Source organism: Bos indicus x Bos taurus, chromosome 15, assembly GCF_003369695.1.
Source record: "Bos indicus x Bos taurus breed Angus x Brahman F1 hybrid chromosome 15, Bos_hybrid_MaternalHap_v2.0, whole genome shotgun sequence".
Lineage (NCBI taxonomy): Eukaryota > Metazoa > Chordata > Mammalia > Artiodactyla > Bovidae > Bos > Bos indicus x Bos taurus.
In genome coordinates this window covers 31,275,405-31,302,158 of record NC_040090.1, presented here as the reverse complement: position 1 = coordinate 31,302,158, position 26,754 = coordinate 31,275,405, and the positions used below count along the sequence as shown (strand labels likewise).

The window sequence follows — 26,754 nt, the reverse complement described above, 5'->3', positions numbered from 1 at the left end:
GAGTGAGGAAGGCCAGGGAGCCTCGGTCCCCAGGCGGTAGGGCAGTCGCCACCCGTCCCTGCCGGGGCAGCACCCTATGGCCCTGCAGTGTTCCCGAGCGGGTAGCGGAGTGTCTGTCCCCGGCAGGAGGTGGCGGCGGCAGTGCCTGGGTCTGTCCGGAGTCCGGCCCGCCCCCGGCCTGACCCGGAGGGGTGGGGAGCTGGGCGGGGCGGGTGAGGCTCTTGGGCACGTGTGTCCCCGCGGTGGCGCGAGCACTTGGGAGCCAGGTCGGGGCCCAGCGTGAGGACGAGCGCCCTGCGAGGTGAGGGCGGGCCGCCGGCAGGACCAGCAGGCGGAGAGAGGGCCGCGGGCGGGCTGGCCCGTGTGCGCGCGGGGTGGCGACTCGGCCGGCGCCGGGCAGGCAGAGCGGCGCGCGCGCGGCTGGCCGAGAGAAGGCACGGTTCCAAACCCCTGTGAGAGCTCCGGCGGGTCCGTGGTCAAGCTCGGGCTCCACTGGAGTTCGATCGCGGGCAATGTGGACGGATACCCCGGGTGAGTGCGCGTATTCGGGAAAGTGTGTATGCCCCTGGGTGAGAGCGTGCGCCCCTGCGGAGTCGGGTAGCTGAATCTGTGGAACTTGTTTGTGTTTGTGCTCTGGTACGGGCGCCCCCGCAGCGTGGGACCTAAAGCCAGAGACAGGCCAACCCTGGAGGTCCCGAGCCCCCTCTCTCCAGGGGCACCCTGGGTGGCAGCCTCGCCTGGGCAAGACTGGGGCGGGGCGGGGCTGGGGCCGGGGGGGTGGGTGGCACGCGGAGCAGTGGCCTGGAAGGACAGTTAAGCCTCTGTCTGGGGACTTTTAATCTGGCGGGCTGCTGTAGGAAGGGTCAGCTTGGAGAAAGGCAGTGCCCTCTCTCACCTCCCTAAGGAGGGCTCCCAGTGTCAGGCTTAGGGTCCCCCAGTAGCCAGACCCAAGGGCCAGGCCCTGCTGCGGACCAGAAATGCCAGTTTGGGGTTTCTGGGGCTGATGGCAGCTGTTCTTCCAGTACGCACCCTCAGTTTCCCTGGGCTCACAGCCTGAAGTGCCCACTTTGTTTTGGATCTGGCTGGAATAATGGGAGTTTTTGAGGGCCAGGGTGGGGCCCAGATAAAGTCTCAGCTGTCTATTGGTGGAGATGATTGGGAAAGAGAGTCTTTGAGCAGACAGGGCCCCCTAAAAGCTCTCTGGAGACCCAGAGACCTTCCCTCCATCATGCCTTGTACACCGTGTGACCCAGAGCAAGGCATGTCCCTTTTCTGAGCCTCATCTGTAAAAGGGAAATAATAGTGATGTGGAACTTAAGGACTATCAAGGAGCTGTCGTGTGGGTCATGCTCAACACCAGTGTCCTCTTGGGCAGGCTCACTCTTTGAGGTTAGGAAGATCAGATCCTGGGGGATAACTTCCTGAAATTCAAATCCCAGTCATTTTGCTCCTTTGGCTAAACTTTCAGAGAACTTCCACTGGATCACATCTGAGCCCCTTGGCCTGGGACTCAAGGCCTCTCAGAGCTGGTCCTTGCCACCCTCTCCAGCCACCTCTCCTGCCTGACTTTCCATCCTCCTAAATGCATGTAATCTGCTGCAAATGCTAGTCACTTTCTTGCCTGTGGACCATTCCATAGTCTATGCTCACTGCCTGAAATGCCCTTCTACTCATCTTCCTCAGTTGGAGAACTACCCAGCTCAGATGCCCCCTCCTCTGGTAAGCCATCCTTATTTAGCCAGGTTGGATTGGAGCCTCTTCTGGGCCCTTGCAGTCTTAGAGCCCTAATTGTACCTTGAACTGTTAAGGTCTCTGTCTCCTGCTTCTCATTCCCAAGGTCTCAGAACCCCTGGAGGGCAGGAACTGGATCTCACCCATTTTTGTGTTGCCAGGATCCTGCACAGCACTGAGCTGAACTGGGAGAGCAGCAGCAGCCCCTCAGCCCTGTCCCCTGTCCCCAGCTTCCCCAGGGAAAGCCTGTCTACAGTGGAGCTCCACATCATTATAAAGAAGGGGAAACCAGTCAGGCCATCAGAATGGGTGGCACAGATTGTCCTAACAGTGTGTCCTGGGGCACTACAGGACTCAGGGTGTACAAGATGAAAACTTGGATTTCATCCCGAAGGCAAATAGGGAGCCATGGAAGGTTTGTGTGCAGGGCGTGGTCAGAACAGCATTAATAGACAGTATATGTTTTTCTTTTTCTGACTTATTTTATTCTGTATGACAGCCTCTAGGTCTGTCTGTCTATGCAAATGACACTACTTTGTTCCTTTTTATGGCTGAGTAATATTCCATTGTATATATGTACCATATCTTCTTCATCCATTCATCTATTGATGGACATTAGGTTGCTTCCATGTCCTAGCCTCAATTTGTATATAGCAATGAGCATTGGGGTGTGTGTGTCTTTTTGAACTATGATTTTCTTTGAGTATATGCCCAGTAATGGGAATTCTGGGTCATATGGTAGTTCTATTTTTAGATTTTTAAAGAACCTCCATACTGTTTCCCATACCGGCTGTATTAATTTACATTCCCATCAACAGTGCAACAGAATTCCCTTTCCCCCCCACCCTCTTCAGTATTTATTGTTTATAGATTTTTTTAAATGATGGTCATTCTGACAGGTGTGAGGTGATACCTTATTGTAGTTTTGATTCGCAGTTTTCTAATGTCTGTTTAGTTCTTCCACCCATATTTTGATTGGGTTGTTTGGATTTTTTAACATTAAGCTACATGAGCTGCTTGTATATTTTGGAGATTGATCCCTTGTCAGTTCCTTCATTTGCAAATATTTTCTCCCATTCTGTATGTTGTCTTGTTTATGGTTTCCTTTGCTGTGCAAAAGCTTTTAAGTTTAATTAGGTCCCATTTGTTTATTTTTGTTTTCATTTTCATTACTTTAGGAGGTCGGTCAAAAAAGATCTTGCTGTAATTTATTTCAGAGTGTTCTGCATTACATTTAATTCTTTAATCCATTTTCTGAATTATTTTGTGTGTTTGGGAATGTTCTAATTTCATTCTTTTTCATGTAGCTGTCCAGATTTCATAGTACCACTTATTGAAGAAACTGTCTTTTCTCCATTGTATATTCTTGCCTCCTTTGTCATAGATTAGGTGACCATAGGTGTGTGGGTTTATCTCTGGGCTTTCTCTCCTGTGTAAAGTGCAATGCTCAGGCGAGATGTATGATATTCATAGACCTAAATGCATTGTGACAATACTAGAACATGAACTCAATAGTGAGGGATGGTGCTGATTATTGGAATTTAAACTATTGACTGCTTTCCTCTCCCTGTGCCCTCTCTGCAGAGACAGCTTACCAGTAACATTTTATAAAAGTCCCTAATTTATCTTCCACCAACCCTGTGAAATATACTGGGTTCCATGATAGTTCAGTTGGTAAAGAATCTGCCTGCAATGCAGGAGACCTCGGTTCAATTCCTGGGTTGGGAAGATCCTCTGGAGAAGGGATAGGCTACTCACCCCTCTATTCTTGGGCTTCCCTTGTGGTTCAGCTGGTAAAGAATCTGGCCGCAATGCAGGAGACCTGGGCTCGATCCCTGGGTTGGGAAGATCCCCTGGAGAAGGGAAAAGCTACCCATTCCAGTATTCTGGCCTGGAGAATTCCATGGGGTTGCAAAGAGTTGGGCACGACTGAGCGGCTTTCATTTTAACCCTGTGAAAGAGAAATTATTACCCCCATTTTGAAGATGAGGAAATAGAGGCTCAGAGAATACCTTGCCCAAGTTCACAAAGCCAAGGTGACAGCAGGGATTCCTGCCCACCTGCCCTAGCTTTTTCTTCCCCATTCAAGACAGAGTCCCCATCTGGGTGAAGCCAGGTCCTCTACTTTTCGGGCTAAGGGAAGTTTGAGTTCCTTCCGGAAAATATGTCTTTATTTCTTGCCTGTGGCCTGATGACCCAGCTGCTGCTAAGATAGTATCTGTTCAGGCTGTCCACAGGGCTGGAGAAACCTTGCTGATTTGGGTGACAGGAGGTGGCGCTGCTCCTGGTGAAATCTTTCCTCTTCCCAAACTTCCTTCTGTGAGTCTGTGTGGTGCACCATTTTTAAAGTTTATTTTTTTAATTTTATTTGGCTGCTCCATACCTTAGTTGAGGCATACAGGATCTTCAGTTGTGTCGTGCTGGCCCTAGTTCCCTGTGCATGTGCATGTTTTGTCTCTCAGTCATGTCCAACTCTTTACAACCCCATGAACAGTGACATGCCAGGTCCCTCTGTCCACGGGATTCTCCAGGCAAGAATACTGGAGTGGATTGCCATTTCCTTCTCCAGGGGATCTTCCCAACCCAGGGATTGAACCCAGGTCTCCTGCATTGCAGGCAGATGCTTTACCGTCTGAGCTACTAGGGAAGGCCAAGGATAAGTTCCCTGACCAGGGATCGAACCTGGGCCCCCTGCATTGGGAGCACGGGGTCTTAGCCACTGGACCACTAAGGAAATCCCTCAAAAGGTGCACCTTTTGACCCTCATGTTCTGCTTAAGCTACTTTTGTGTCCTCAGGCCTGGCCTCTCCCAGCTGTTGGGCCCTGATGTGGGGAAGTTGACTATGGGAGCCTTCCTCACCTCTGTATTCATCCTAGAGGTCAGTTGTAGGAGTAGGCCAGGCTGGGCCTGCTTTTTTTTTCTGTCCACATCACCCAGCACAGGCTGGACACAGAGAAGGTGCCAGTGAGTGTTGGGGAAGTGAATGACCAGAAGAAAGTAGGTGTTATAATAGAAAAACAAGGTCTTGCTCCATGGAGAGCTATAGTTGGTTCTTGAGCAGAGGGTTCCTGAGAGCTCTTATGTGTCAGTAATTCTCCCTGTTTGATCAATGAAGAACCTGAGACTCAGAGAGGGGAACTGACTTGACCAAGGCTGCACAGCATGGATGTTCCAAATTGGAACCTGAACCCAGGGTTCTTGCTTCTTAAGGGTGGCTGGAGGCCTTCGGGTGTGATGGATCAGGGTGGAGTCCAGAGCATTATGGTTCTGAGCTGATTCAGGTCAGCAGCATACTTCTGTAACTCAGTACTGGGCTGGATTGTGTCAGAGGTGGGCCAGCTGGTTTAGAGTCTTGCCCTGGAGGTTGTTTGGGGGGAACTTAACCCCGCACTGAAAATAATTCGAACACCAGACCTGGATAAGGCCCTTCCACTTAAGGAAGTAGTCTCAGTTTCCTGATCTGTAAGGCAGGAGAACCAGCTTGGCTGACCTCTGAGACCCACATACTCAGATGTTCTGAGCTCAATGCCAGTGGGTGGCCCCCACAGTCAGGATCCTGAGGACTCCCAAGAGGGAGAGAGACTCCAGAAGGGGCTCCAGAGACCCAGGGGCTCCAGAGACCCAGGGCCTCCAGAGGAGGCTGAGAGGCATCACACTGCAATAGCACCTGCTGATAACATCTGAGGTTACCCCTCAGCTATTTCCCCAGACCAGCCCCAGTGTTTGTGATGCAGAAAGCATACCAGGCAAAGCTGGGCACCTACGGGCCTTCAGCCCCAGGGAGGACATTTGGGAGAGGGTAGAGGATGACTCGGGAGAAGGCAATGGCACCCCACTCCAGTACTCTTGCCTGGAAAATCCCATGGACGGAGGAGCCTGGTAGGCTGCAGTCCATGGGTTCGCTGAGAGTCGGACACGACTGAGCGACTTCACTTTCACTTTTCACTTTCATGCATTGGAGGAGACAATGGCAACCCACTCCAGTGTTCTTGCCTAAAGAATCCCAGGGACGGCGGGGCCTGGTGGGCTGCCGTCTATGGCATCGCACAGAGTCGGACACGACTGAAGCGACTTAGCAGCAGCAGCAGCAGAGGATGACTCCAAAGCTCCTCATGGTCCTCCAACTCAGCCTTGCCCTCTCTTTACCATCCCTCTGCCCCAAGCCATAGGGATAACTGACAGTTTCCCAAAATACTATGGATCACCTGCCCCAGTTTTTGCTCTTTGCTCCTCTTCTCTCTCCACCCACCTAATTTCCTACCTATCTTCCAAAACAGGTGTCCTCTCCTCCAGGAAGCCTTCCCTGACCACACCCCTTTTCCATTAGGGGCCCTCATGTCTCCTTCAGCCCTGATCACCCTAAGATGTCATTGACTATTTCTGGATCTTCCCCTGTCCTCTCTCCTCCACCTTCAACCTTGACAGTGAGCTCAAGATCATGGAAGGGTCTAACCTACCTCAGAGTCCCCAAGCGCCCCACACAGACAGAGGTGCAGATACGGCAGCCTCTGTAAAGGGTGAGTGAGTGAAGGGGTGTGGTGGGGTCTAAGTCTTGCTGGGGGTGCCTAAGTTGCTCTCCCTTCTGAGGATGGCCTTCAGTGTGAGAACCTTGATCTGTGGTCAGTCTGGCTGTCACCTTGCTACTCTGCCCATGCTGCTGCTACTGCTGCTAAGTAGCTTCAGTCGTGTCCGACTCTGTGCGACCCCATAGACGGCAGCCCACCAGGCTTCCCCGTCATACCACGCATTTCCTGCCCCTATTATCTTCTTGGAATACCTGCATCCTGCCCACCTTCTTCACCTGCTAAAATCATAACTCTTTTAATTATTTCACAAAATCTAAATCATCTCCTTTAGTTATCTTGACAAACTTACGAGGCAGGTACTATTCTTAGATTGCAAGGAAATTGAGAGTTAGGCTGTGGAGCTGAGGCTTGTCCGGGTCCCATGGCTGGGAATGGAAGAACTGGGATCTCCCCGCTGCCCAGTGCACTCTGCTGCCCCTCAGTGGTTCGGGTCCTGGGCCTATGTTTCCCTTCACAGCACCTCACCTCCTGCAAAGGCAGGAGTTTCCAGAATGATGACAGGTCACTTTCCCCTGCTGGACTGGACAGGGCCAGCCGGGTGGGTGGCAAGCAGGCAATACATTCCAGAGCCACCCGAGTGGAGAAGCTGGAATGCTGTCCAGCCACCCTGAAAAATCTGTAACCAGTTTGGGAACTGCCCCAGCCACTCTTCCTGGCTTTGGGCTCACTAGCCTGGGGCCACAGAGAGAAAGACAGGGTGAGGAAGAGCCAGGTTGGGTGAGGAGGAGAGTCAGAGCCAGGTCCAGGGGGCAGGTAGTGAGTCTGCGTGCCAGGCTTGCTCTGCCCCTGGCTTATCGGTGACCTTGGGTAAGATCTTGGGCTACCCTTTCGGGCCTTGTTGGTTTGCCTTTTTGTTGTTTGTTTGTTTTTAACAAACATGAGTACAGTGAGTACAGTAACATCATGGCTGCTTCACAGTGGGGAACTACCAGGAAGAGTAGATCTTGGCCTTGCCAGTAAGACGTGTTCCCTCTGGTGGAGAACTAATCAGAACTAATTCCCTCACACTAAAAACTGTGGGAGCTTCCTGGAAGAGAGGATCTAGGAGGTAGTGGTCATTTTACCCCCAAACTGAGTTTGACTCTTGGTGGGTGTCAAGTCAAAAGACACAACCAAGCCAAAGAGCAGGAGAGGGGGACTTCCCTGGTGGTCCAGTAGTTAAGAATCTGCCTCCCGATGCAAGGGACACAAGTCCGATCTCTGGTTCTGAAAGATTCCATGTGCTTTGGGGAAACTAAGTTTGTGTGCCACAACTATTGAGCCTGTGTGCTGCCACTACTGAAGAGCCCGTGTTCCGCAACCAAAGAAGCCGCTGCAATGAGAAGCCTGTGCAGTGCAACAAAGAGTAGCCCCACTCGCTGCAACTAGAGAAAGCCTGCATGCAGCAACAAAGACCCAACACAACCAAAAATAAATAAATGACCAACAAGGCCAGAATGATCCCATGGGAGTTAAATTGCAGACCTGAGGCTTGTCTGAGTCCCACAGCTGGGAACTAGGAAAGAGTCCCATAGCAGAACTAGGATCTCCCACCTGTCCAGAGAAAGCAAGATGTTCTACCTTAGTCTTTTCAGTGAAGGCATCTCCTTAGGAGAAGCCTGGGTGAGACCCTAGGTGAAGAACTCTTTCACCTTGTCACTAGACTCCCGACTACCAGCCGGCTGGCCCGTGTCAGCCTGAGATTCCTGGGCAAGGTGCACTGGGAAAATCGTGGTCCAAGGCCTTTCCCGGTGTCCCCTCCCCTTGCCCTATTCCCGTGGTTCCCCCATCTCTGCCTTCTCCACTTTCCCCACACTTGCATGGGCTTCCAGCTTGGGGGCCTGGCTTCAGCTGTCTGAGACCCTGGTCCCGCATTGCAGGGAAGTGAACCTGGGGGAAAGAGGAATGTTCTCTTTCTCTGAGATGGGTCTGAGGCTCTGGTGGACACTGGGGCCTGCCCACACAGAGGCATTCCTCCACCAGTCACCATCCCCTCACCGAAGCACCGTGCCTGCTCTGTGGGAGGAGTCCCAGGCAAGACACACAACCAGGGCCAGAATCTTGACCTGGGTGCTGGTCCTGGCTCTGTCTCTGGCTCATTGTGAGCCCTTGGGCCCTAGTTTCCTCCTCTGTCAAATGGGAGTTTGGCAGAGGTGATTTCTAAAGGCTGTCCAGGCCCTGGCTCTCTAACACTCTGTGTGTGTATGTCTGAATATGACTGCCTGTGTGTGCCCATGTGTGTTTACCACACCTCTGGAGGAATGATTAGCAGTGGGATGATGGAGGAAGGGTATTCCAGATAGAGACCCAGCTTGAGGTGAACTGTGTTGGCCACAGTACCATTGAGTGCATACTGGGAAGCCAGGGTATTGAGTGTTTCCTGTTGTGGGGCTGAAGCACAGACAGGGACTGAGGGAGGGGGCACTGGAAGCTCAGCTCAGCTCTCTAGGATATGGGGGAGACCCTCCCCGGCAGAGCCATCCTCCAGTGAAAGGGGGTGCCTGGGAACACCTGTACAACATGTGAGCTAAAAGGGAATAGTTAGGGGCAAGAGTGGGCAGAGGACACTCCTGCCTACCGGAACAAGCACTCCTGGTCACTTTCTGCCTCTTTCAGACCAGGGCTGGCGCAGAGGAGGCAGCCTGGGGAAGGCTCATCCTAGCTGACTTCCTGTGACCCAGAGCCCCAGCTGTCCCCACCTCCCTGTCTCTGGAGCCCACAGCATTGCCTGCCCTGAGAAATGCTGGAAGCTGGGCGAGGTCCCAGGCTGGAGGACCTGTTTTTCCTGTTTCCCACAGAGCTCCCTGCAGCTCGGTCCAGGCCTGTGCATTCATGAGTGAGGAACCTGAGCTGGAGCTGAGCATCCTGACAGCAAGAGCAGGGGCTGGTCAGGTATGGGCTCGAGAGGGTGGGGTCTGCTGGCTGGGAAGTTGGGAGGCTGGGGCAGGCAGGCTCGTGCATGTGTATACACTGACCTGGGGGTAAATCAAGGGGATCCATGCCCTGCTACCTCATCCCAAGCTGTGATGAATTCAGGCTTCAGAGCCCGACAGCCCTGGGTATCAAATCCAGTTTTTCCAATACCTGGCACTGTGACCTTAAACAAGTAGCCTAACTTCTATGGCAGTATCTGCTGAGGAATGCGGTGAGGATGCTGGAGGGGAAGCTGCTCAACCCAGACTTGGTCCCTACAAAGTGAAGAGGGTGGCAGTCCAGACTCAGGAGATCAGGAGCTCCTGAGCCAGAGAGGTGTCAGATAGAGGAATGTGGATCAGACAGCTGACCCATCTTCAGAATGCCTGGGTCCAGTTTCTTCCCTCTGGCTCTTCCCTGATCTGTCCAGAGAAGGGCAGGGTTCTTGAAAAAGACCCAGTCCAGGGGTCTGCCTGGGGCAGGAACAGACCTCAGGTGGACTGGGCCCCTGGAGAGCTGGTGTGACCCCTGGCCACCTAGGGTCAGCAGCTGAGAAATCCTTCAGCGTCATTGTCCGCTGAAGGGACCTCAGTGTCATTGTCCGCTGAAAGGAGACCAATATGATAAAGCTTAGCCTCCTCTGGGCTCCCATAGCCTCTTGTGCTTGCTTTACTCACTCATTCATTCATTCTCTCATTCATGCCTGCTTTGAATCAGGCCTTTAGCTGGAGGACAGGGCCAGAGAAAAGAATCAGATAGGAGTTCCTGGAATGTCTTGGGATAGAGGGTGGAGACACAAATCCCCAGCAGGATGTATGGAATGCCCTGAGGGGTTAGTGATGCAGGGAAAGAGCCTTGGAGATAAGATGAGATTTGAGAAGTCTTGAGGGATGGGTGGAGTGCCGTGTGAGTGGGTCAGGAAAGGCTTTCCAGACAGAAAGAACAGTGACACACACAAAGGCAGAGAAGCCTGTCAGGGCACTCACATGGCTCACAGCTCCCACCACACTCAGAGCTCTCGAGGGCAGGGCCAGCCAGAACTGGGCACAGAGGGGTAGCTGAGTGGTGCAGGACAAAGTTAGGTGGGAGCTGGTCCCGGGCAGCTGGGAGTGAGGCCCCAAGGGTATCAGGGGTCAGGAGAGGCAGTAGGAAGGGCCAAGGGAGAGGACTGGGGACTTGGCTGGCTTTGTAAGCAGGAGCCGGTCAGAGGGGTGGGGAAGGAAGTTGTACTCACAAGCTGGTGGGCTGGCCTGTGGAGGGAAAGGGCAGGCGGGGTCAGTCTGGACAGGGGCTGCAGTGATAGAGTTCCTAGCTGCCTTGGGAGGGTGGAGGCCAGGATGTCTTAAAACAGGTGGAAAGGGCAGCTCCCTTGGTTCATGAGAGACTTACAGAAGTTTCCACCTCTGCATCAGTGTCAGAGACTCCACCGTGAATAATTACCAAGGAACTCTGTGACCAGCTATGAGATGGTGACATGAAGGGAAGATGAAGGCCCTGACCCTCGCTCTGAGGAGAGACCTGCCAGGCCTCAGCACCGGGGCAGGAGCAGAGCAGCAGTGTGGAGGTGGAGCTGGGGTGGGGGGTGCCCTGAGCATGCCCAGTGGTCACAGCACCTAATGAGGGAAGTGTTGGCACCACAGTGCTACCAGGCCAGGGGATTCAGCACCTGAGAGGTCTGACCCTCAGGAGAGCAGGAAATTCCTAATGTCACCTAGGGCTCTGTGGCAGAGCTAGACACCCCAAGCCAGTGTCCCCAGGGGGAGTGTGGCCCCTCCATAGATCCTCAGTCTCGCACCTGGGCCTCCATGCTCCTTCTGCAGTTCCTGTGAGCCAGCAACCTCTGCTTACCCCTCAGTGCTTCAGATCTGGTGATCCCAGCCTTCACCCTTCTCCACAGCCCATGACACCCCTTTGGGGCACCCCACACTTACTGTGTCTGACACTGAGTTCCCTCTCCTCCTGACCCCTGAGCCTGAGGCGTCCTGGCCCCTTCTCCATCCAGACTCCCTCCCAAACAGCTCTCAGACCTCTCCCCTCATGAGGTTCCCGGGCCTGGCCCCAGCATGGGCCTGGTGCCACTCCCTTGGCCCACCACACTCACCTGCTCCACAGCCTCCAGGACCTTCTGTTGCTCCTCTGCTCATGGCCTAAGAGGGCTTCCCAAAGAGGTCAGGAGAAGCCACGGCTGAGCTGAGCCTCAAAGCCCATAACATAGTGTGCCCACCGTGTGCCAAGCGCGGCTCCAGAGGTTTTAAACAAATTGAAGGCCTGTAATGTAGCTTCTGTTGATCACCTCATTTCACAGATGAGGGGACAAAGGCAGCCTGGGTCCAGAGGCCAGCTTCTTCCTAATCACTAGATTAGGATAAAGAGTTGTCATTTCAACAGATGGAGACGCGGGGCATGCAGGGATTCCAGTCTGAAAGAGTAACGTGAAGCATGGCTGAGAGGGGAAACGTGTTAGGTGCATTCAGGAAACGGCAGGTCACGGGGGATGCGGATGGTGACAGAAGCTGGTTTATACAAACCGCTGGTACCAGCCTGAGGAGCTGGGTTTTCTCCTGAGATCAGACAGGAGCCACAGCAGCTTTCCAGCAGGGGGATGACTTTCTCTTTTCCAAAGATCCCTCTGGATGGAGGGGACTGAGGCTGGAGACAGGGAGACCGATACAGGGGCTCCAGCAGCAAGGGTGGAGTTGACACGGCTGCAAGGAGCTGGGTAGGATGGAGGAAATGCTTTAATGATGGTTCCTGAGTCAAGAGGGGTCCTAGCCATTTGGCCCTGCCAATGGCCCCTGATCGCATACGTACCTTCTCATCCTGTATCTCCCCTGGCTCCTTGGGGAACCTGTGTCTGTGGGAGCAAGGTCATGAGGGCAGGCTCCCTGCCTCCTAGTCGCATCTTTGCTGACAGTAGCAGGCAGGGAAGATAGAGGAGGGAGGGTTATGGGGAAAGAAGGAAGCTGAAAAGCCAATTGTCCCTCAGCCGCCCTGATCTCAACTTCATGGGCCCTGAGCTGCTTCTGGGAGGCCTGGCTGAGCAGAAATCTCAGCGTCTAAGGGAATGGATGTCATTGGCCCCACAGAATCTCTGAGTCCCAGCCTCTCAGGATCCTGGGGTTCCAAAATAGGAGGGATTATACAGCCCCAGATTCTCAGCGTGAGGAGGACTCACACATCATCTGCCTTCTGTGTCCTCCCAGACACACCCACACACAGGGCACAAGCCCTTCTGCACTCACTAGGGAGCCACTTGCACAGCCCCATAATCAGGGAGTTCTGCTATGACTTCCAGCCTGCCTTCTGAGACCTTTGGGCACATCTTTGCCCTCCAGACTGGGATAGTCTGAGAGAGCTCTTCTTGGTCACATTGGAGGGATGGGGAGAGGAGTAAGGTCGCATCCTGATCTCCAGGTGCTCTCTGTCTGGGTGGTCAGGCACCATAGCGGCATTATATGCTCACTGGGAACAAGGAGAAGGTCGAGGTGGTGGCGATGTGTGGAGAGAAGCAGGGCAGGCCTGGAGGAAGCTAAGTTTGCCCCACAGAAGTTCCCCATTACCCCCATTCCCATCTCCACCCCAGACTTGCCTGCAATCTTCAGGAAGGTCACTGCCCCATCAGGTGGCCTCAGAGGCCAGGGAACAGGACTGCTGTGTACAGATGCAGAAAGTACCAGAATATAGGAGTCCCTAAAAAACATTTGCCGAGAGGTGACTGAATAACTAAAGAGGGAGACCCTTACAAAACTCCCTGAAATGCCAAAATACTAGGCACAGGGCTGGAGCCTCCCAGAGAGTGGAAAGATAGGCCAAATAAAAGAACTTCCTAATGCCTCCAGAAAGGTATGAGCTGCCCTAGGCAGAATCCTAGATCTGGGACTCTGTTCCTGAAGTTCTCAAACACACACACACACACACACACACAAAATTTTTAAGGCAACATGCTAAGTATTTTAGGCTTCGAGGAATATATGGTCTTTGCCACAACTATTCAGTGCTGCATAAACAGATGGTCATGGCTGTGTTCCAATAAAGCTTTATTTACAAAAACAGACTGGTGGGCTGGATTTGTCCCTCAGTTTGCCTACCCCTGTTTTAACTTGTTAGAATTATATGATCCTGACATTCAGGGATCTCATTAAGGTCCCAGGGTTCCAAGGTTCTGGGCCCTCTGTGTCCACAGAGAGAAGCAGATCAGATGCAATAAAAGCCTTGAATGTGGTTGGGCAGATCCTAACGGAGGTGTCTGTGGTCACTTGGGGTCCCTCATGGCCTGGGTCAGGCGGGTGTGTCAGGCCTCCCTGCTGGGTCCCTGGCCATCCATGACCCTGATGGTTGTTCTCTGCACCCCCACCCCACCCCCATCCCTGCTTCCCTTCAGGGCCATGGCCACAGGCCTGGACACCTGGAATGGCACCACCAATGGCACGTGGGATGGGGATGAGCTGGACTACAAGTGCCGCTTCAACGAGAGCTTCAAGTACGTGCTGCTGCCCGTGTCCTATGGCGTGGTGTGCGTGCTCGGGCTGTGTCTGAACGCCGCGGCGCTCTACATCTTCCTGTGCCGCCTCAAGACCTGGAACGCCTCCACCACGTACATGTTCCACCTGGCCGTGTCGGATGCGCTGTACGCCGCCTCCCTGCCCCTGCTGGTCTACTACTACGCCCAAGGCGACCACTGGCCCTTCAGCACCGTGCTCTGCAAGCTGGTGCGCTTCCTCTTCTACACCAACCTTTACTGCAGTATCCTGTTCCTCACGTGCATCAGCGTGCACCGGTGCCTGGGCGTCCTGCGTCCGCTGCACTCGCTGCGCTGGGGCCGGGCCCGCTACGCCCGCCGGGTGGCGTTCGCCGTGTGGGTGCTGGTGCTGTCCTGCCAGGCCCCTGTGCTGTACTTCGTCACCACCAGCACCCGAAGCAGCCGCATCATCTGCCATGACACCTCGGCACCCGAGCTCTTCGGCCACTTCGTGGCCTACAGCTCCGTCATGCTGAGCCTGCTCTTCGCAGCGCCCTTCGCCGTCATCCTGGTCTGTTACGTACTCATGGCTCGGCGGCTGCTAAAGCCGGCCTACGGGACCTCCGGCGGCCTGCCACGGGCCAAGCGCAAGTCCGTGCGCACCATCGCCATTGTGCTGACTGTCTTCGTCCTCTGCTTTCTGCCTTTCCACGTCACCCGCACCCTCTACTACTCCTTCCGCTCGCTGGACCTCAGCTGCCGCACCCTCGACGCCATCAACTTGGCTTACAAGGTCACCCGGCCGCTGGCCAGCGCCAACAGTTGCCTTGACCCGGTGCTCTACTTCCTGGCTGGGCAGAGGCTCGTGCGCTTTGCCCGGGATGCCAAGCCACCCACAGACCCCACCCCTCCCACCCAGGCTCGCCACCGGCTGGGCCTGCACAGGTCCTACGGAACTGACGCCGACAGGACAGAAGACTCGGCCAGCCGTGAGAACTCCAGGGGGACAGAGTCCTCCCTGGCTGGTAGTGGCGCTGACACTAAGGACATCTGGCTGTAGAAAGCTGAACCCCTGTTCAAGTTTACATGAGATGGGGCTGTAGACTTGTTCAAACGGGCCAGTCTCCCCAGATATGGACCATCAGCGACTCAGGCAGGATGGTCAAGGGAGCTGTGACCCCAGTGCTCTGTCATTTGAGTGGGACTCAGTCTATTCTCTGTGGTCCAGAGAGCATGGCAGTCCCCACACCCTTAGTCACCATTTGTGTGTGCGGGGTAGGGAGTAAGATCTTAAGAAGGGAGTTCAGGGACAATGCCAGCCCTGGCCTGACTCCCACATAAATACCCGGCTGTGCCTTCCAGGGTCCCTGGGCTGGGCTCCAGCCTAATCAAGTCAAATGGAGAAACAGGCCCAGAAAGGAAAGCGACTTTCCGAGGTCACACAGCCAAGCCTGGGCCTGAGCTGCCTGGGAGGGGTGGGGTCACAAGTTGACCAGAGGACCCTGGTAAGGGGTAAGGACTGAGCCAGCAGTTCCCACGATGAGTCGGAGTGGTCTGAGTGCCATCGTGGGCTTGGCTGTGAGGAGTACCCTCAGTCCAAGGGATGCATGTCTGGGAACTGATGTCATAAACCCATCATAAACAGTTTATGATGACATAAACTGATGTCATCTGGAGGCTGGGACTGATACTAAAGGTATCGTTACTGCTGAGCCAGGCCCCGTTGTATAGTTTGAGGATGGGGTTACGGCCTGGGAAGCTCTAGCCATGCACGCTGCTGTCCTTTCTCCAACCTGCTCTCTGCTGCTACCTGGCTTCCCACCAGCTGCCTCAGGGGTGGTCTCATATGAGGAATAGTCTCTCCATACACCCAGGTCATTCTCCACTCTAAAGTTAACTGACTTTTCTGCCTGATTTTGCTGGCCACAGAGGGTCCCTGTCCTTAGGGTCCCCCCAGTTTAGGATTTAATGGCAATAACCATTAAGTGCTGATAAATGTTAAACCATTTAACTGACTGTCCAGAGAGGGTGGGGGGAATCCCTGATTTGTAAACACTGCCAATAGCTATGGTACAAATAATCCTACCAGGGCCAGCTTCAGACTGCCAGTGGGATGTCAGCCTCCTTGCAAAATGCCTGAAAATTTAGCAGCTGGCTCTTTTGAGCGGGTACAAGTTTCTCTAGCACACCACTGGATAACATGAATGGCTGGGGCTGTGTACTGTGCGTCAGGGAAAGCCTCCTGGAGTGGCAAGACTTCCGAGAAGAACACTTCATCAGAGAAGAACATGAAAGTGCAGGTGCCAGCTAGCTCTAGCCTTTGGGCAGGAATAGAAGAAGGCAATGGCAACCCACTCCAGTACTCCTGCCTGGAAAATCCCATGGACGGAGGAGCCTGGTAGGCTACAGTCCATGGGGTTGCTAGAGTCGGACACGACTGAGCGACTTCACTTTCACTTTCAGGGCAAAACTGACCTCACTTTTAACTTCGAGAATAAGGATTATCTCTCTCTCCCTTTGGGAAAGCCCTTCCCTGATGGGCCCACTCTGCCTGCTTTCCCCCCCTACCTCCACCTACCTCCAGTGACTTCTCCATCCTTCCCACTCTGCCTCGTCAAAACGGCACCCTCAGGGTTGCCCTATTTAGAGTCTAGCTCCAGGGCTCCCCCGTGTGACAGGGACCTGTCATGAGCCATGACCCAGACCATTGCTCTGCATTGTGTAGTGTGAGGTGACTTGCCCGTAGTAGTGTGGAGTGCTCACCTCCCGCATTCTAGGCTCTATACTTCTGTTAATATAGCCAAGATCCCTATGATTATCTTTGTGATGATCTCTTAGAGTCTGTCCTTGAACCTTTCTTGCAGGCCTGAGTTTCCTACCAGCTGCTGCTCAGGCTGAACCCCATCTCAGTTTATAAGGAGCCTCTACCCAGGTGAGATGCTCTACTGACCAGGAGTGTTGATGCTGAGCTCTGACTCCCTCAGCCCTGCTCAGACCCAGAGGCAGGGAGTTATATGTCATGACTTTGGGGGCCTTGAATGTGCATCTGCAGTTGGGGATGGGACTGTGTCCCATGAGCCGAAGTTCCCCTGGTCCCCACTCCTTTCATGACCTGCCCACTTACCCCTCCAGCAGCTGTTCTGAGACCCCAAGAACTGAGGACTCAGCCTCCGCAGCACATGGAGACCACATTATGGCCTAGCCTCAGGAAGCCTTCCTTGAAACCAGTGCCTGGAGATGTCTAAGGACACAGGACCTAGGGGACAGGAGGAGTTTACTCACCATCCAATCCTGTGGCCGACACTGGTGGGGGTGGGGAATGAAAACCCTAAGGGAACCATGGACAGGCCCAGGCCCCATCTCTGGATCCTGGTCAGACTGCCTGGCCCCTTTTTGTGGACATTGAGCCTTGCTGTTCAGTGGGCAGGTCACCCTCCTTGAGGGTGGCTTCCCGACCCTGTTGCCTTATACTATTTTCAGCCCAAGTAAGAGCAGGATTTTCCACTCCTGGCCCCAGACCATTGTCCAGCAGTGACGTGGAGGGACCTGTCTGCTCTCAAAATATCTCCTCTTACTCTGTGGGCCTCCCTGCCCTTTCCCCACCTCTTCAGCCTGACATCACTTCCTGGGGCTGTTGACTCCGGAAGGCCACTGTGACAGGGCGCAGCCCCTGACGGACCCCGGGGACTATCAACTCAGCTGCAGACTCAAGGCCAGAGAGGGGCGGGGCCTTGCCCAAGGTCACCTGGCAGGTCAGCGTGGCGCCTGGATGTGCGCCAGGGGCTTGGACTGCCCCAGCTGCTCCGCTCCCTTCCGTGCAGGTCAGTGCCTCTGTGGGAATCCTGCCGTCACCCCCACCACCTCAGCTCTTCCGGCCTCTGACGGAGCTAGGGAGCTAAAGCCAGGGACTTGGGGCACTGGGGCAGTGGGGGAACAGCTGGGAGGAGGAAATGCCTGCTGACTGGCCAGCAGCAGCTCAGCTCAGGGAGCTCCATGCAGCAGGGGCAGGGGCCCTGGCACATAGAGGTCTCTTCTCTGGGTGGCAGTTGTCCTGGGGCCCATGAGGGACACTCTGACCCTCCAAAGGCTAAGAAAGGCCCTGGGTAACATGCCCTCCAGACACAACTACTCCAGTCTTGGCAGGTCAGGCCACCAAAGCTACCCCTCTACCATCACCCGTGTCATGGAAGATTTGGGTGGATGTCAGAGTCAGGGACCTAAGGAAGGGAACCGAGGTATTGACCTATGTCCCAGGCACCAGGCAGGGCCCTCTTACATCCATTGTAATGTTTCTTCACCACCACCATGTGAGATAGACAGTATTATTCCCATTTAGCAAATGAGGGAACAGGCTCTGAGAGATGAGGACTTGCTCCAGGTTATATAGGCAGTAAATGGGGAGTCAAGACTGAGTTCACGTCCATCCGATGCCCTGAGTAGTTCCCTTTCCAGTGTCCCCTGCCACTTGCAGTCCCTGTGGGGCAGGAGAGTTTGTAAGCAACCTTTCAACCTTCATGTGATTCAGGATGAGAGAGACGCTCCAGTGAGGATGAGGTTAAGAGCACCAATTCTCTGCCCAGACCACCTGCATTTGAGTGTCTCCACTTTTCTTCAGCTGTGGCATCTTGGGCAAATCACTGAATCTTGCAGCCCCTCTGTTTTCTCATTTCTAGAAGGAGACACTACCTCCCAGGTAGGGCATTGGGAGGCCTGAATCAATACACATGAAGCACTGAGATCAGAGGCTGGAACATAAGCATTTACACGTTGGGCACTGTGCCACGGAGATATGGAGGCGAACCAGCTGGCCTCTGCCTTTGTGGAGTTTACATAATTTAATATATAACCACCCTGGGATAAGTGATTTGAAGGAAAGGACTGTGTGTCCGGCCAGTGAACAATAGAGTGTCCCCTGTGGGCGAGGCTTCCTCAGGATGTGGGGGAAGGGAGCAGGCCATCCTGGGTTGAGGGTGGGACCACCCTCTGCCCTGCCCAGCACTGGGTGGCACTCAGGCTCGTGAGCTGGTGTGTGTTTACAGAACCTTGTCCGGGTGATGGGCTGTGGAAGGGCTTTAGGGAGAAGTGACAGTGGGAATGGGATGAACAGGATGCCCTTGGTCTTCTGGAGGGCTCACAACCCCCCACCCATGGCAGCAAGACCTGGCCCTTTCTTCCTGACTGGTGGTACCCACCAGGGCGCTGCAGCCACACTTTGGTTTATCCAAGAGTCAGAGACCCAGAGCTGGAGGACCAACCTGGAGCTGGGCCAGAGCAGGCAACGGATGGCCAGTTTTTGCTGTGTGACCTGAGTCCATGTGCCTGCCCTCTCTGGGTCACTTTGTAGAGGCTGGAGACCTTGCCTCCCACATACCAGTTCTCCCTAACTTAGGGCATCAGCAGCCTAGATTTTTCATCAAAGACACAGCTAACAGCTGCTCCCCCAGGCACTGCTAGGACCCATGAGCCCTCAGTTCTGAGAACTAGAGTGGGGCAGTGGGTCTCCCCTGGCATCAAGTGAGCAGAAAGATGAAGTGACTCCACTGGTACCCCACGGTGCCTTGGAGTAGAGCCAGCTGAATGTCACGCTTCTGCCTCCTGCGGGGTGAGGCTGGAGCTTGGCCAGGAGTTACTGGGGTGACAGATTAGGGACGCATTTGCCTTCCCCATGGGTATGTGCTTGAGGTGGAGGGTGTGAGGGTGAGGAAAATGAGCCCTAGAAACCAAACTCATCCTCCTCTGCTCTGCTGTGCCACGTGACATGGTGAATCCCCTTTTCCTCTCTGGATTTCAGTTTCCAATTTCCCCATATGCAATGAGCTTGGCTCTGCCCATCCACCCCTCAGTGGCCCAAGCCTCTTCATGAGGGCTTGCCCTTGTCTTGGCTCCAAGTCAGCCAGGTGTTCAGTCCCAGCCCCATCCCAACCAGGAACAATGGACCAGACCACGCCAACTCCCAGGGGCTCACCCATGACTATTTTCAGCCCTTGAAGTCAGAAAATGGTTTTTCATTCCCAGCACAATGGCTGCCCTATACCATTGTCCGGCAATGACCAGGGCATCTGCCTGCCCCAAAATATCTCCCCTGCCTCTACCCTCTGGGCCTCTCTGCCCTGCTCCTCACCTTTCAAACTTGACGTCACTTCCTGGGGCTGTTACTCCTAAATACCACTGCGAAACGGCATGTGAGTCTCCTGGGAGACATGACCAATTAGAATCAGTTTTTCCTCTTGACAGGGACCCCCAGGGATTATTTGGCTGCATGGAGGGACTGGAGACCCAGAGAGGGCTGTGCCTTGCCTGAGGCCAAGCAGTGGTCATTGCAGAGACTAAACTTGAGACCAGGGCTCTCTGGCTCCTTCTGCTGCCTCAGCTGCCTTCATCGGTGCTGGTCTGTACCCGCCGGGAGGATCACTCACCTTGGAAGTCCTGGGGCAGGCATCCTGGGGAGAAGCCTGACTGGTGTGGGTGGGAGAGGGGTGTATCTTGGCTTCTGACCTGGGAGCTCCCCATTCACTCTTCAGGGAAAGGAAGAGGTCGGGGGACACAGGGAAGCTGAGGCGGGAAGAGCAGGGTTCTGCCCCAGTTCAGCCACCATCAGCTCTGTGATTGCAAACTCAGTTTCTTCATCTGTAAAATGGAACTGATCGTACTTCCTTTCCAAGTTTACTGAACAGTGAGCGTGCGGTAAGGCACAAACACGCAACTTTTACTTTCCTCGCATCGATGCTGTCTGCTCAGTAATGTCTAATTTCCCTTTCCATCCACGAACTGCATATTTGGCAGACTCCAAAACTTTGAGTCACTCTTGGGTAACAACTAAAGTTCAGTCCAGTTTAAAGTTCCAGTTGCCTACTGAATTTACTGCTCCCTCCTCCTCTCCCCCAGCTCTGGCAGGACCCTGCTCCCTGTCCTTGGGGTGCCCCTCTTCTCTGGGTGTGGGGCAAGATGAGGAGGAAAGGGGCCAGCAGATCATCTCCAGGACTGCCCCAGCCCTCTCTTGCTGTCCTTGCTTCTCTGGCCCTGACAACCTGACATCAGTGCTGCTCTGCACAGAGTCCCCACAAACACCAAACCACATATTTTTTTGCCAGACTCCTTTTAAAAAATATTTATTTACTTAAATTGGAGGATAATTACTTTACAATATTGTGATGGCTTTTGCCATACATCAACATGAATCGGCCATAGGTATACATGTGTCCCCCATCCTGAACTCCCTTCCACCTCCCTCCCCACCCCATCCCTCCAGGTTGTCTCAGAGCACTGGCCCTGGGTGCCCTGCCTCATGCATTGAACTCTCACTGCAGACCACACTTTTGTAAGAGTCTCTTCATTCAACTATCCCAGAGTGACCAATTTGTGCCCCATCTCTCCTGCTGAGAGTCTGAACTGATACACCCCAGACTCCCTCAGTGATTTCCCTAGAGCATCTTTCACCTGGCCTGAGGGTGGGAAAGCCCTTGTCCAGCCCCCTCCCCACTCCCACTCTGTTGTGAATTCACAACTACAGAGATGTCAGATGTTGAGCTTGTAGAGTCAAGAGAGGAGGTGGTAGGGAGCTGGGGTAGTAAACTGAAAAGGTATCTAACCCCAGTTGTTTCTAGGTTTCTTTAGTAGATGGGTATTCTACCCCTCTGTGTCCTCAGATTTATGTCCTGGAGCCAAATTCCAAATCAGCAGCCACATGAAAAGTCCCTCTTCATTGTGGGATTAAGCTGTTAGGCCAGCCTTTGTGACCAAATCAATTGCAAAATGTGGGGGAGGAAATTAAAAGTCATCACACAGCCTATGCTAGTGTGTGTGTGTGTGTGTTCACATCTGTGTTGAGGGAGAAGGCTGAGGGGGAGGGGTAGTCCCAGCAGGTACCACATAGATCCCTGGAGTAGAAAGGCCACAGGTGGATGACCAACCTGCGGGATAAAGAGAAGGACCAGGAGGGGCTGCCAGGAGGTCAGACTAGAACCAGAACATGGAAGTAGACTGGCTTGGGGATGGCAGGAAAAGATGGGAGCGGGCAGAGGACCCAGCTTCCAGCTTTGTGGATCCCCTTTCCTTCAGTTTCCCTCCTTCCTCACTCTCCATTTCCCTCCACCTTTTTCTCCACGTTCCTGGTATCCCTGGAAGGAAAGGAAAGCAAATGAAGCTGTGCAGAGCTTCAGACCTACCTCTTCAATCTGAGCACTGGCTCAGCTCCCTTGCCTGGCATTGCTTAGTCCCCGCTAGGTCTTCAGTCCATGGATGCTGCCTTGCTGCCCCCTGGTGGCCAGAGTTGGCAGCAGCAGCTGAAAGGCAGCTTGAGTCCAGACCCTCGCCAGTGGAGTAAAGAGAAGAAAATGACCCTCTTGCTGGCAACCAGGTTGCTGGGGTGTGTAAGATGGAGATAGGACTGAGAACTGAAACTGGGAACACAGTTTACAAAACATCTGACTTACAAAACAGGTAACCGTTCCTGACCAAGCTGTGATGTCCATCTCAGATTGAACTCACTCTTGTAAACACCCATGTATTTATTTAGAGCAGCGGTCCCCAACCTTTTTGCCACCGGGGACTGGTTTCATGGAAGACCATTTTCCATGGACCAGGAGTGGAGAATGGTTTGGGGGTGATTCAATTGTACTAAATTTATTGTGCTCTTTATTTCTATTATTATTACATTGGCTCCACCTCAGATCATCAGTAGATCCTGGAGGTTGGGGACTTCTAATTTAGACTCACAAGTTCCAAGAGAAAACCACAGACAAACTGATTTAATAGTAATTCTCCTGTGTTCTTAACATAGGATCTCTGACTGTTCCAGCAGCTTCCTGTTTTGAAAATTCTGATAAGTCTCTGCCAAAGACCATTCTTTGACTCACTTCAGCCCCCACAACCTTATAAACACCCCTTCCTTAACTCTTCCCCTTGGAGACACCCCACGGAATCCCCTGATGGGAAGTCTTTGCTGCAGCAAGTAATAAGCCAAGCCTTGTTGGCTCCAGGTGTGTTCCTGATGATGACTGATCAGCAATGACAAAAGGTTGCTGCCGTTGTGGGTGAGTTTCAGCTCTTTATTGCGGGTGACATTTCAGCTCTCCATTCCAGCCCACCCACCCCCATGGGCTCACAGGGACTCCCCACTGTCTCGATGTTCAATCCTGCTGACTGTGCCAATTGTCTTGTTGTATCTCACTGTTCGCTGAACCCATGGTAAGCAAGGCATGAGCTAGGAAGAAGCTGGAAGAAGATGCAAGGAGTTGTAGACATTTAAATGCAGACATTCTTATTCTCCATGGCAAAGCAGATGTGCTTTACCCTCTACTGGCAGACACAGCAGCAACAATGACTACGTAACTCAACTCAGTGCAACTGAACTTGACTAGACCGCAAAGGCAGTTCAGGTGATGCTTATATAGGACCTAGCCCATGTGCAGTTACATAATCATTATTTACAAAACGTGGGGCAATAGGCCGTGGGGCGAGAGAGCCTGACCACTGCCGTCTTGGCTAATTTGCTCTTTCCTTACACCCACCTAGAGCCCCACAGCCCATAGTGGATCCATCATGCTACACTCTGGCACCAGGACAAAGCTCAGCACTGTGGGGTATTTTATTCCCTCAGAAAGGCTTATGACTGGCTGCTGGTTTTGTAAAGGGAAGAATGAGGGGCAGGGACTTCCCTGGTGGTCCAGTGGTTAAGACTTTCCCTTCTAATGCAGCAGGTATGAGTTTGATCCCTGGTTGGGGAGCTAAGATCCCACATGCCTTGCAGCCAAAAAAACCCCCCAAAACAGAACATAAAACAGAAGCAATATTGTAACAAATTCAATAAAGACTGGGGGGGAAAATGGCCCTCATTAAAAGGAAAAACAAACTTTGAAAAAAAAAAAAAGAGAGGCAGACACTGCTGCTCTGTCCTCAGGGCCCCTCTGAGGCCCAGAGTCCCACGTGGGGTTTCAAAGGTGCTCACTTGGCCCTCATTGGTTCTGCCAGGAGTGGGGGTCCCCTAGGACAACTCTGTGATGTCCTCTGGTCATGGTTATCCCTTTGACCTCCTACTTACCTTTAGGGAGGCCCCAGATGGTATCCCCACCTTCACTGGCTGCCAGGAAGACACCCAAACCCTGGGTCTGAAGACACAGCTGAGTGTTGGGGAGCAGGGCTAGAGAGGCCCTCCCCAAGGCTTGCAGAACTGGGGGAGGCACTTAGGCCTTGAGAGCTAGCACCCCCCACCCCTCCAGTCTGGTCTGGGAGCTCTTCTGAAGGGAAGCCAGAATCTTCTCCCCACTCTGAAGCTGGGGCCTCTGAAAGGATCTGTCCCCCCACAAGGGTCCCCTCTGCACCTCCTTCACACCCTGACATCATTTGTTTCCTCCCCCACCTCCAGAGATGGAGAGGTGACTCCTTCCTAGGCAACCCCTGTCCCTGGAGGAGAGCCACAGGGGCACACGGCACACCTATCTGCAGCCCAGGGCAGCCATGGAGGGTGTACCCATGACTCCAAGCTGGCTCTTCTCCAGGCTGGCACCCCCAGCTCCCTCCCCTATCCTGTTCCAGGCCTCCACCCCCACCCAAAGCCCTGGCTCCTCTGTATGCCCCCCAGAAGTCCTTGCCTCCTCATGAGGCAGTCTCCACAACTGGACTCCATCCCTTGGGAGATGTGACTGAGCTCAGCTGCCTCTCCTGGCACCCCCATGTGACTGCTCTGGGAGAAGTTCAGGTTCACTTACCACCTATGAGATGCCTATAATTTGGATCCTGCCAGCGTCTAGTAGGTAAGATACATCTGACTGTCAGTCATGAGGAAGGGGGGCCCCTTGGAATGAAGTGGGAAGCACCAGGTGGGGAGGGGTCTCAGCCAGCCCTCCGGGACCCACCCCAACATCCTCACCACAGACCCACACTTTGTCCACAAGCTTTCACTCCACCTAAGCCAACCCAGCGCCCTCACCCACGAGGCACAGAAACACACAAACCTTGGAGACTTCCATTTGAATCTCAACTCTGCCTCTCATTAGTCAGATGACCTCGGGCACCTCAATTTCCATGTCATTAAAAAAAAAAGGGAAAATCACAGTTCACATTTTGTTTGCATTGTCTGATTCTTCCTGAAAGCTCTCAGAGGACAGGGATCTTTGTCTAGTTTGGTCCCTGCTTTACCTCCTGTGTCGAAAACGGTGCCTAGTACATAGGAGGTGCACAATTACTCACTGAATGAACGAATGAGATTCATAGCGAGGAATAAATAAGATAAACCATATAATGGTTTTGTTGAAAATCTAGGATCAGTGGGTACTCATTATATAATTCCTTTCCTTTACAAAGCAAGTCAATCATTTCATGTAAATCTCACAAGGGCCCTTGAAGGCAGAAACCTTATTATTTTTAACATATTTATTGAGACATAAATAACATATAGAATTGATGCTTTTGAGTTGTGATCCTGAGAGTCCCTTGGACAGAAAGGAGATCAAACCAGTCAGTCCTAAAGGAAATCAGCCCTAAATATTCATTGGAAGAACTGTTGCTGAAGCTCCAATACTTTGGCCACCTGATGCAAAGAGCTGACTCATTGGAAAAGACCCTGATGCTGGAAAAGACTAAAGGCAAAAGGAGAAGGGGGCAGCAGAGGATGAGATGGTTAGACCGCATCACTGACTCAATGGACCCGAATTTGAGCAAACTCCAGGAAATAGTGGAGGACAGAGGAGCCTGGCTTGCTACTGTCCATGAGAATGCAGTCAATCATGACTTAGTGATTGAACAACAACAACAAAAATAACAGTGGTAAAGAACCCACCTGCCCATACAGGAGACATGAGAGATGTGGGTTTGATGCCTGGGTTGAGAATATCCCCTGGAGGAGGGCATGGCAACCCACTCCAGTATTCTTGCCTGGAGAATCCCATGGACAGAGGAGCCTGGGAGGCCACAGTCTATAGGATCACAAGGAGTCAAACATGACTGAATCGATGCAGCACATAAAGTGTACCCATTTAAAATACACAATTCAATAGTTTTTAAAGTATTTACAGAATTGTGCAAGTATCACCCCCATTAATTTTAGAAAAATTTCATTGCCACCAAAAAGAAGCCGTGTACCATGAACAATCAACTCCCCATTTTCCCCAGATCTGCCCCCTCCCCACTCATGGGCCTAGGCAAACACAACTTTCTTTCTCTATAGATTAGCCTAATCTGCACCTTTCATGTAAACAGAATCACACAGTACGCGGCCTTTTGTGCCTGGCTTCTTTTACTTAGCATTGTATTTTCAAGGCTCATTCACGTTGCAGCACATAGCAGAACTATATTCCCAATAATGCTTCCTGTGTATGGCTTTGCCACATTTTGTCTGAGGAACCTTATTAGTATTGATTATTATTTATTCAACAAATATTTACCAAGCATCTACTATGTCCCAGGTACTGCTGTAGATTTTTGGAAATCATCAGTAAATGGAAAAGAAGATCCTTCTCTCTAGGAGCTTATACCCTAGTAGGGTGAGAGAGACAAAAAGAACTGATATCAAAGAGCATAAATTCCATGATGTGTTAGGAGGTGACAGTGCTATGGGGGAAATGGCAGAACAGGAGAGATTAGGAAGACAGGGAGGATGTGATTTTAAATAGAGTGGTCAGGTGAAACCTCAGGAGAGGCTAAAACAGAGCATTTGAACAGACTTGAAGGAGCTGTGTGTGTTAACTGAGGGGTTATCTGCAGCAAGAGCCTTCCAGCTGGAGGAAATAGTGAGCATAAAGGTGTGGCTGTGAAGGAGGCTGGTGTTCAGGGTGAAGACAGAAGAAGCGGGGGCCATAGACGGGGGGAATCTGGTAGGTCAGTGAGTGAGGTTGGAAAGCCACGGCAGGTACAGTCTGCCTTGCATTTTAGAAGGCTCAGTCTGGCTGCAGTATGGAGAAAAAACTACAGTGGGGTGAGGATGGGAGCAGCCAGAGCTGGAAAGAGCCAATGTAGGAATCCGAGCGAGAGAGCATGAGGATTAGGACCAGATGGTAGCAGTGGAGGTGGTGAGAAATGGAGGCATGCCAGATGTATTTTGCAGGAAGAGCCAGAAGGATCCCTGACAGTTTTTTCCTGCAGGGTTTGGC

At 52.9% G+C, this 26,754-nt stretch overlaps 1 protein-coding gene and 1 long non-coding RNA gene across 5 annotated transcripts; one reads left to right on the top strand and one right to left on the bottom strand.

The window, feature by feature from the left end:
• The first annotated feature begins 384 nt into the window (after window positions 1-384).
• Window positions 385-21,456, top strand: P2RY2 (purinergic receptor P2Y2). 4 transcript variants are annotated; one of them, XM_027562970.1, is made up of 4 exons: window positions 385-531; window positions 6,010-6,249; window positions 9,096-9,189; window positions 13,592-21,456. In XM_027562970.1, the coding sequence occupies exon 4, from the start codon at window positions 13,596-13,598 to the stop codon at window positions 14,727-14,729; it is 1,134 nt and encodes a 377-aa protein (XP_027418771.1). In that variant the 5' UTR covers window positions 385-531; window positions 6,010-6,249; window positions 9,096-9,189; window positions 13,592-13,595; the 3' UTR covers window positions 14,730-21,456. The 4 variants fall into 4 exon arrangements, with proteins under 4 accessions (XP_027418771.1, XP_027418770.1, XP_027418768.1 ...); XM_027562969.1 differs by having other exon boundaries at window positions 8,914-9,189; XM_027562967.1 differs by lacking the exon at window positions 6,010-6,249.
• Window positions 21,457-22,695: 1,239 nt separating this feature from the next.
• LOC113905527 lies at window positions 22,696-24,893 on the bottom strand. The gene is made up of 2 exons (XR_003514680.1): window positions 24,622-24,893; window positions 22,696-22,882 (listed from the first exon to the last, which is right to left on the bottom strand). It is a non-coding gene; the product is annotated as an uncharacterized LOC113905527 (long non-coding RNA).
• Window positions 24,894-26,754: the final 1,861 nt, after the last annotated feature.